We start from the raw sequence: 9,943 nt of genomic DNA, 5'->3' as shown, positions 1-9,943 counted from the left end.
AGGACAGGACAGGGGAGAACAGGCGAGGGCAGGAGAGGAGAGGACCGGAGAGGAGAGGACAGGAGAGGACAGGACAGGAGAGGACAGGCGAGGGCAGGAGAGGAGAGGAGAGGAGAGGACAGGACAGGACAGGACAGGACAGGACAGGACAGGACAGAACGGGCGAGGGCAGGAGAGGCGAGGCGAGGGGTAAAATGACTGTTTGGGGTAGAATAAGTCCTAATAAAAAGACAAGTGGGTAAAAATTTGCCGCATTACCAAGGGATACAGGTACACCGCATAAAAGGCAAGGGTAGAAAGAGTGAGTGGGGCATGGGAGGTTTTCTGCGTGGGCTCGCTTGTTTGCTTGGAGAAAGCTCCCTCCATCTGTGGCCAGGAGTGTGAGAGCCTTTAGATGGGGGTATCCCCGAAAGTCATGCCCTGTCAGCTTTGACGCTGCTCTTGAGGGAGCAGAGGTGGCCCGTGTCCCCTGCAGCGCCCTGGCATTCCTGAGTCTGTGGCGGTGTCAAGTGGCCCGCCTCGGGTAGCAAGTGCCGTGGATTACAGCTTGCCGTGTACACTGGACAGTGCCAAGCATGCCGTGCCTCGACTCGCTCGGCGGCTGTCAGCTGAGGTGCCTGTCCTCTGGACGATATTGGGCAAGAGCTAGGGCCATTTGCGGTTTTGTGCTCGTGGAGAACGGGAGGACGTTTGGGCTGGCACGCTGCTGATACCCAGTGTAGCAGCCCAGCGGTGCACTACACTGCCCGCGGCACGCAGAGCAGCCCCACCAGGAGCAACCTTTCCATTACGTGAAAGCAGAAGCCTGCTCCTGGGTATCGTGCTTAAGCCATTGGCTGGTGGCTACAAAATTACAGTGAGCGTGGAGCAAGGCATGTTCGTGTTCTCTAGCGCCGTAGCCTGACAGCACCTGATCATAATTTGTTATATATCTTAAAATTGCTATGGGAAGCATTTGAACGCTGTCACATAAGGGGACAACCAGTGTTGGAGTAGACGGGTATACCAGTTGTCCCGATGTCATCATCGTGCATTGTATATACAATATCCCTCAAATGTGTACAACATCACACTGTATTGCATAAATATTATATTTATTAACTGTCAATTAAAAGCTAGGTACAATATATGCATTTTCCTTTCTACTGCATTTACTCAAGAAGCTGTAGCTTCAAGTGATTTCTTTCTTTCTTTTTTTTTTTTTTTTTTTTATCAAGCGAAACATGCAAGTGGCAATGAAGTTGTGACACATGACCTTTTGGCCCTCGTTTTCTGATGCCCATCTATAGTGAGTATGTGTAGTATGCTCTTTGAATGACCCAAAGTGCTTATGTGTTCTGAAGCCAATCCAGCCCATGGAAGTTCCCAGTGGCCCCAACCATAAGCTTTTAGTAGCATCATCAATAGGTACTTTTAGTGATCTCACAAATTTTTGGGGCCTCACTCTTTATAATGAGAAATGTGTGCTATTTTCTCAGTCTTTCTATGACCCGTAAAACCTCCCAGCCATTAAGAAAAACCCTTCGTGGTCCTTAGTGTCCTGTATGTTGCAGGATTGTGAGGAATTTTAATTAAACACACGAAGCCGCAATTCTTGGTAGGATGCGTCTTTCTTTGGTACTTGGCACTGGGCTCTGCATGTGTTTTGGGAGCAATCGATTTATGTGTTAGAAGCTTTCTTCCCAAGTTGGTGATATCAGGGGTTCTGTAGGGATCTTTAAAGAATGTGGTCTAGTGAGTGATATTGGGGTCACTTGAGAATCTACCCTTGGAAGGGATTGAGGTCTTTCTCCTGTGGCCATCAGTTTTTAAGAAGGGCCTTCATGAAGAGCAAGGTTGGCTGCACCCAGCTCCAAGATTCCTGTTTCAAGACGTGGTCCCTGCCTCTGGCCCACTCTCCTGCCATCTGCCTGAAATCTTCAACAGAACTGCATGGAAGCTGCAGCCATGTCCTTAAATCTCAAGATTTGTGAGATACATCTACCTGTTCCCTTTATAAAATTAGCCCGTCATATAAAGTGGACCTCATACATCTTACTCTCCTGAGGTCAGCATTGAGGAAAGCGTACGAACTACTTCAAATGCACACACATTGTGGTGGGTATTTCCTCAGTTTTTTAAGTTGACCAAGATGAAGTAATACAGAGCTAGGAGAAGAGCGGACACTGCAGGTGTGGCCCTGAGGTTACCAGCACTGTCTAAGTCTTCAGGGTGCCTCTAGTGGTCCATGGAAGCTTCAGCGCACGTGCGCACGTGCGCGCGCGCACACACACACACACACCCGCTTCAGCTCTGAACCCATTTGTATCCTTGAAACTCAGAAATGCATAGGATATCAGAAGAAAAGGGGAGCTTTCTCCCTCCCAGGGCATCTGGAAGGGTGTTATCCCATTCAAGGTGGAGATGAGGGCCAAAGAAGGTCCTTTCTGTTATGCTGGTCTTTTCTCACACTTGGACTTTGCTTCACTAAAAAGGAGGTCTACCGTTAACCAGGTTTGCCATGGTATTGAAGGGAGGAGAGGGTATCTGTTAATTACGCCCATCTACCATTCTCACGGGGCCAGCAGGAAGCCACAGCATGTCTTTCATTGCATAATCATAATGTTGAGGGGCTGTTTTATTTCTATCCCGTTTTTAGCAAGAGAACATCACGAGCCTGTACCAGTGGATAAATCATTTCATTCTAGGCTTACTGTATGATTTATGTGAAGTAAGTGTCCAGAACTATAAATAAAACACAAGGATCTCATCCCGCATAACTCCATGAGGAGAGTAATCGTTAATCAAGATGAGTCATCTACAAGCATCGCTGTTTTTCCACGTGTGAACAGTTCCCTCTGTCCTTGAAAGTGAATGTGACGTGACTTCTACCGATCCCCACAGCCGGCCTCTGTCCCGTGACTAACTTCTCCTTAAAGTGCATCACTTCTAATCAGCGCAACTAGCAAGTAAACTCTTTCCCTCACACAAATATTTGAAAAGCCGAAGAGTGGTATAGTTTAGATCTCAAATTGCCCTGCAACTCTTAGCTGGGCATGGTGGCACACACCTATGATAAACTCAAAGCCTTCATATATAAGTGTGTGCAACTTGAAGATGTATGTACTCACAAGTGAAATAAACCAGACCTACATGTGTAAATATCATATAGTGTCCCTAGTGTCATCCCAGCACTCCGGGAGACTGAGGCACGAGAATTGTTGTGAGTTCCAGACCAGACCGGGCTACAAAGTGAGCTCACAGCCCGCCTGAACTGTGTAGAGAGACACTGTCTTAGAAAAAAGGAAAAAAAAAGTCTTATGTATTCCTTGGCAGGGCTTTCTGAAGATGATGGGATCATAATGGCTCTTAATTCATAAATGGATTAATCTATTGATCCATTTGGGACTTCACAAGCCAGAAGTGGGACTGAGGCAGAGGAATTGAGTCATAGAGACATACGTTGGTGTCAACTTTATCTTGTTCTTGGATCCTTCCTGCATAACTCTCTCCATTTCCTGGCCTCTGTGAGGTGGTCCACTTTACTCCACGGGACCTTTCTGCTTCATTACAGGCTTAGAATCAGTGGAGCCTGACAAACTTGGAAAGAAACTCATTTAAATTATGGGATGAAACAAACATTTCTTCCTCTAAGCTGTTTGTAGAAAGTAACTCATGGGCCAGATAGATAGCTTGGTGGCATAAGTACCTGCCTGGCAAGGGCATGGTCCTGATTTGATCCCCAGTACCAGAGAGAGAGTGAGGGAAAGAGGGAGAGAGGGGGAGAGAGACACAGACAGAAAGACAGGCAGACACATAGAGACAGAGACAGAGACAGAGACAGAGAGAAGGGGAGGGGAAGGGAGGAGGTGAGGACAGAAGAGGAGAGGACAGGAGAGGAGAGGATAAGAGAGGAGAGGAAAGAAAGGAGAGTGACTCAGTGTGAACTAACATTCACTGTTAATCACTATATGAAGCTTAAGAATCTCACAATGAAGGTACCAAGTCAACTAAAATAAGAAATTCCCCACTTGTCATCACAGAGCTTCTCACATTTACCATTTTGTTTTTTAAAATGATGGAATATTTTATGTTTCATTCATCTAATGCTTTGTTATTCACATATTCCATAATGATGCCGGTTTGTTTGTTTTGTTTTTATGTATTTCATATGGGGTCTGCAGGGTCTCCTTACACAGATAGGACTTGGAATTGTCCTCCTGCTTTCAGCCTCCCAAGCACTGCAATCACAGGCATGTGCCACTGTGCTCAGTCTCAATTGCTGCGCCCTGGGGGCGGGGCCGGCAAGGCATACCGGGGGATTGAAGATGCCCTGGTTTTTACAGAAAAGCAAAGCTCATTCTTCTCAGACTAACTGACCTTCAGAGACTACAGGTGGAGCAACTTGGATTGGATGATTGGGTAAACCAAGCTCACTGGATGTCCTAAGAAAAGATGCTACTCCTAGGCCTCAGAGGAAAGTAGTTGACAGCTCTTTCTTGGTTTCAAGCATTTGATCTCTCAGGGAAACTTATATTTATCTGTGATGGGATTATACTCAATAGCGCTTAGGTTTTGCTCTTTTTCTGCTTGAAAGAATGGGCAGTAGAGTGTTGAGGCACCTTTGGCTATCATGGCTAAGTGAAGACGCACTACTGACCCCTAGTGGATGGAGGCCAGCGATGTTCAGCTTCCTAGCATGCACAGGACAATGGCTCTTAGAGCTGGCCATCCATCCCAAATGCCAAAAGTGCAGGAGTTGAGCTCTGTTGCTTCCATGGAGTCCAGAGCCTGAGAGGTAACTCATTACCCTCGCTGTCTAATTGGTATGTATGTACTCTTTCACAGGCTCAAGTAAACAATTTCAGTGAATATTTATTTACTCACAGGGCCGTGGGAGAGAGGAACAGAAGGAAATTCCCTATGGCCTCAGCGTAGAGGGCTTATACATATTTAATGCGGAAGCACACGTAAAACAAAACTTCAGCTTCAGAAACAGCGTGGAGGCCGGCCAAATAGCTCAGCGGAATAAAGCACCTGCAAGCAGGCGCAGGGGCCGGGAGTTTGATCCCCGGGCCTGCTGTGTCGGCCCCGTCCCTGGGGCGTGCTGAGATGGCAATTGAGACTGGGCGTGGTGGCGCGTGCCTGTAATCCCAGCTCTTGGGAGGCTGTGAACAGGAGAATCACTACAAGTCCATTCTATTAATGAGACCCTGAACACCCTGTAGACACTTCTCTAAGATAGATAGATAGATAGATAGATAGATAGATAGATAGATAGATAGATAGATTAGATAGGAAAAGAAAAGAAACGGAATGGACAGAAAGTGCCAAGAAGGAAGGGATGAATACGTTCGAAGTGGTGGAAAAGATTTTGAAAAGGTTTCATGGAAGTGTATCTTTTACTGTAATAACTTAAGAAAAATGTTTCAGCACACCCCTTATGTTTTCAGCAGCCCTTGTATGCATAAATTCCAAATGATCTTGTGGCTGGCAGCAGCCTTTGACATTGCGTTCTCCTGCGGCACCAGGGCATGCGCAGAGAAGACCACCAGGCAGGGGCTGTGGGGTGCGCTCCTCCGTGGGCTGCCTATCCCCCCGCCCCGGGTGAGACTTCTCTTTGCTCTCTCTGTTCCCGATGTCACTGGTTTTGCAAAGGTCCTCTCTGGCTTCCCCAGTGCCCACCTGTTGGAGGGAGAGTGAGACGGGTGCTTGAATCTCTCCGGTGGGCAATGAAGCCCACCTACTTGGGGCGACGAGGAGGGCAGGCAGGCGCTCTGGGGTCTCCGTGGCTGCTCTGTTGCGCAAGCTCTCCTTCCTTCGTCAATATTTGTTAGCAACATGTGTGGCGCTCAGGCCACCGTCCTCCCTGCAAATTCCTCCTGCCTATATCCCGACACGGAATGAAATGCCACCGGGTGTGTGTAGTGGCAGTGAATGTAGCCAATGGCTGATTCTCTGTCTCTCTGTCTGTCTGTCTCTCTGTTTTTTGTTTTTTGTTTTGTTTTGTTTTGTTTTTTCCCGGTTCTGGTGATTGAACTTAGGGCCCTGCGCTTACTCTACTGAGCTATCTCCCTGGGCCCGGCCGATTCTCTTTCCTAGGCACACCGGGCAACTCTCAGAGCTGCCCGAGGCTGGTAAGCCATACACGTTCAGTTTTAAAGGCTGTCCACGTTTCCCTTTTTCAAACTTTCCCAACCCAGTGTCACACTTCATTTCAGAAAGAGTGTGACATTGCAAATTTGCTCTGAACAAAGGACCTGTCTTTCCAGGGTTCAAAGAGCAAACTTTTAGCTCAGGATGGAGCCGGCTTTCAACAAAGGGCGGATGGGAAGCGCCAGTGTTTTCATTTTTCTAAACAGAGCCTCTGTTTTGGTACAGGTCGGAAGAGAGAGGTCGCGGCTAAGCACTGGGAGAGAACCGTGTGTTTTGGAAACAGATGTGTAGGAAGTGGGTGATAATGGCTCCTTTGCTTCACTGTTTCTCAGACCTAAGTGTCTTTCAAGCACCTTCTGTCTGGATCAGGGGGAGGAAGAGTGAATTCTTCCAAAGTTGTGCGAGACAGAGAGGCTCTCAGAGCAGGAGGGCAGCAACTAGCACCTTCAGCTGCCTTTGTCCCCTTGCCCTGTGCAGGAAGATGAAGGTCGGCGTCTTCCTGTTGGCGCTGCTGTGGGAAGCTCGGAGCCAGCCAGCCCGAAGGCCCAACATCGTCCTGCTGATGGCCGATGACCTTGGTGTGGGAGATCCAGGGTGCTATGGGAACAAGACTCTCAGGTATGTGAATACAGCTGCTGGATGAACACGTGGCTGTGGGTCCCAACGGGGTCTCTGCGGGTGACTAATGCTGGGCACCCCAAGGAAGCGTTGGAAATCCTCCATAGAAGAGAGGTATTCTGGGTGAGTTTTGTTTTCACCTGCAATAACAAAGCAGGACGTGAACATAGCTGGGTAAGGAGCTTCGTTATACAAAAAATGGGATGCAGACTAAATTAAAAGGGAAACACAGGGCAGACCGATTGCCAGTGCTGTGGGGGTCGGAGACCGGTGTCCTTCCAGGGAGCTGCTGAGTCTTTGCTGGCTCTTCCCCGGGGATATGTGGGAATGAGGCAGAGAGAAAAGTACTGGCTTTCCTGGGCATGTGATTGAGAGAAGACAAATTATCTGAGCCGTTGGGGACCCTGAGGTCATGGGAAGGGAGCTGTGGTCGAGTGTGAGGCTTAGTCATGCTTCGCCCTCCCAGCCTGCTGTAATCCATGGGTAGTGTCCTGGTGTGGGGTTTTCCCAACGGCACGATGCAATTCAGGATGCGTAGATTATTTTATAGTCACCCAAAGAATCATATACAAAGAGTGCGGGAAATCTATCCACACCCTAAAGAGCAAAGAGTTCAGCTGAGTGCCTGGAGCCTAAAGGCTTGCCTGAGTCCAGCTGAAGACCTGGACCTCATCACAGTGCCCCCCACGGGTCCAGCTGGAGGTCCAGGGCCTACGACAGGGTCTCATATGGGCCCGCTTCACGGATCTGTGCTGCCAAGGCCCGGAGAGTAGTGGTGGAAGCTAGGAAGTCTGTGCCAGCAAGGTGAGGGATCAGTGCTAGCAGGCTCAGGAATTTGCTCTGCAGCCAGCAGGCGATGCTCCAAGTAATGCCCAGAGCTCCCTGGAGGAGAAGCACAGCATCCTCAGCAACCGTGAGCTCCTAGCTGCTCAGGTGATGAGCAAAGCCGAGTTCCCATCAGGAAAGCCAGTGGGGAAAGCTCCTCTGGGAGGCTGGGCTGGGCATCCTCTCCCCATCTGGAGTCAGGAAGTGATGCTCAAGGTGAGGACCGGAGCTCCCAAAAAGTGAGCTGTGGCCATTCCCAGCGACAGTGAGGTCCCAAGCTCCTCCTCTGGTGAGCACAGCCAAGGTCATCAGGAAAGCCCTGAGCAGGACAAGGCCCTTCAAGGGAAGCAATAGCTTCTTACAGCTTTTGGCAGCACCCACCAGCTTCACTACCAGCCTCCCAACAGCTCCTCCCAGTTCTGCCTCCCATGCTTCTGGCCACAACCCTCAAGTGGGCCTCCCACCCCCAGCACCACACGAGTTCAGTTCAGCTGGGTGTGACAAGTTGACCACCCACTGGCAACCCTTTGCAGTAGGACTTTGTCTCTCTTTGGAGCCCAGAGATGGAGGCACTGAGCGTTGGTACCCTAGAGGGCATGGGTAGGAACACGTGAGCAGCTCTTTTATCCTGTCGGAGTCCTTGTGTGTGATGTGTACAGCCGTATGGATGGTTGATGTCCATCCTGAAAGACACAGGTCTTTCCTTCCAGAACCCCCAACATTGACCGGCTGGCTGATGCGGGAGTGAAACTCACACAGCACCTGGCAGCATCACCCCTGTGCACGCCCAGCCGGGCAGCCTTCATGACGGGCCGCTATCCCATCCGCTTAGGTGACGTACTGTGTGTGTCCCACTGTTGTCCTCCTCGGAGGCGGGGGGGGACCTCTGGCGCTGGTGTTCTGCTCATTCTTAAAGGATGACTTTTCTTGCTTCAGGAATGGCAACTCACTTCCGGGTGGGCGTTTACCTGTTCTCAGCTTCCTCGGGAGGACTTCCCACCAGCGAGGTGACGTTTGCCAAACTCCTGAGGAACCAAGGCTACTCAACAGCACTGATTGGTATGGGATGAGGAGGAGCTGGGTCTGGCTAGGGAGAGACTGGGAGAGGCCTTGGGCCAGCTCAGAGTGATGTCACAATCAACGTCCCATACCTTGAAGTGAGGACAGAGTGTTTTGGACCCTTTGGCTGTGTACATGTGTGTTCTTGTGTGTATATATACGTTTTTTTTTTTTTTTTTTTATGTGTGTGTGTGTCTAAGAGATAGAGGTGGAGAGACAGATAATAAAAATAAGAGAATAGATGAAAGGATGAGTAGCTAGATGAAGGAAAGGATTAATGAATAGGTAATAGAAGGATAAATGATATAAATTGATGTCAGGATGTAGATAGATAGATAGATAGATAGATAGATAGATAGATAGATAGATGATAGATACATAGGTAGATCATTTGGGTGGGTAGGTGGATGGGTGGCTAGATGGATGGATGAAGAAAAGATAGATAGATAGATAGATAGATAGATAGATAGATAGATAGATAGATAGACTGATAGGTAGATAGATCATTTGGGTGGGTAGGTGGATGGGTGGATAGATGAATGGATGAAGAAATGATAGATAGATAGATAGATAGATAGATAGATAGATAGATAGATAGATAGATGATAGATACATAGGTAGATCATTTGGGTGGGTAGGTGGATGGGTGGATAGATGATGGATGAAGAAATGATAGATAGATAGATAGATAGATAGATAGATAGATAGATAGATAGATACATAGATACATAGATAGACTGGTAGGTAGATAGATCATTTGGGTGGGTAGGTGGCTGGGTGGATAGATGGATGGATGAAGAAATGATAGATAGATAGATAGATAGATAGATAGATAGATAGATAGATAGACAGACAGACTGGTAGGTAGATAGATCATTTGGGCGGGTAGGTGGCTGGGTGGATAGATGATGGATGAAGAAATGATAGATAGATAGATAGATAGATAGATAGATAGATAGATAGATAGACTGGTAGGTAGATAGATAAATAATGATGAAAGGATGTACATCAAACAAATGGAGCAATGGATAGACAGATGAAAGAAATAATCACAGAAGAGATGATGGGTGGCTACACAGTAAATAAAAGTGATTCTGATGATAGGTGAGTAGGATAAGCAGATCATAGATAGATAAGTTGCATGTATATAGCTATATACATACAGAGACAAAAGGATGGATGGATGGATGGATGGATGGATGGATGGATGGATGGATGGATAGAAGGATGGATGGATGGATGGATGGATGGATGGATGGATGGATGGGTGTGTGGATGGATGGACAGGTGTGTGGATGGGTTGGTG

The 9,943-nt window shown here is 48.0% G+C and overlaps 1 protein-coding gene across 1 annotated transcript in view; it reads left to right on the top strand.

Moving 5' to 3' along the window:
• Sts (steroid sulfatase) overlaps positions 1–9,943 on the top strand; it is a 228,678-nt gene that overhangs the window by 100,423 nt on the left and 118,312 nt on the right. Inside the window, exons 3-5 of the mRNA XM_004647186.2 lie at positions 6,613–6,753; positions 8,289–8,410; positions 8,515–8,637. Of these exons, the coding sequence (XP_004647243.1) occupies positions 6,617–6,753; positions 8,289–8,410; positions 8,515–8,637 (382 nt within the window). The 5' untranslated portion in view covers positions 6,613–6,616. The remainder of the gene's footprint in view (positions 1–6,612; positions 6,754–8,288; positions 8,411–8,514; positions 8,638–9,943) is intronic.

Source organism: Octodon degus, unplaced genomic scaffold (genome assembly GCF_000260255.1).
Source record: "Octodon degus isolate 3935 unplaced genomic scaffold, OctDeg1.0 scaffold00291, whole genome shotgun sequence".
Classification (NCBI taxonomy): Eukaryota; Metazoa; Chordata; class Mammalia; order Rodentia; family Octodontidae; genus Octodon; species Octodon degus.
This window is presented reverse-complemented; position numbering and strand designations above follow the sequence as displayed.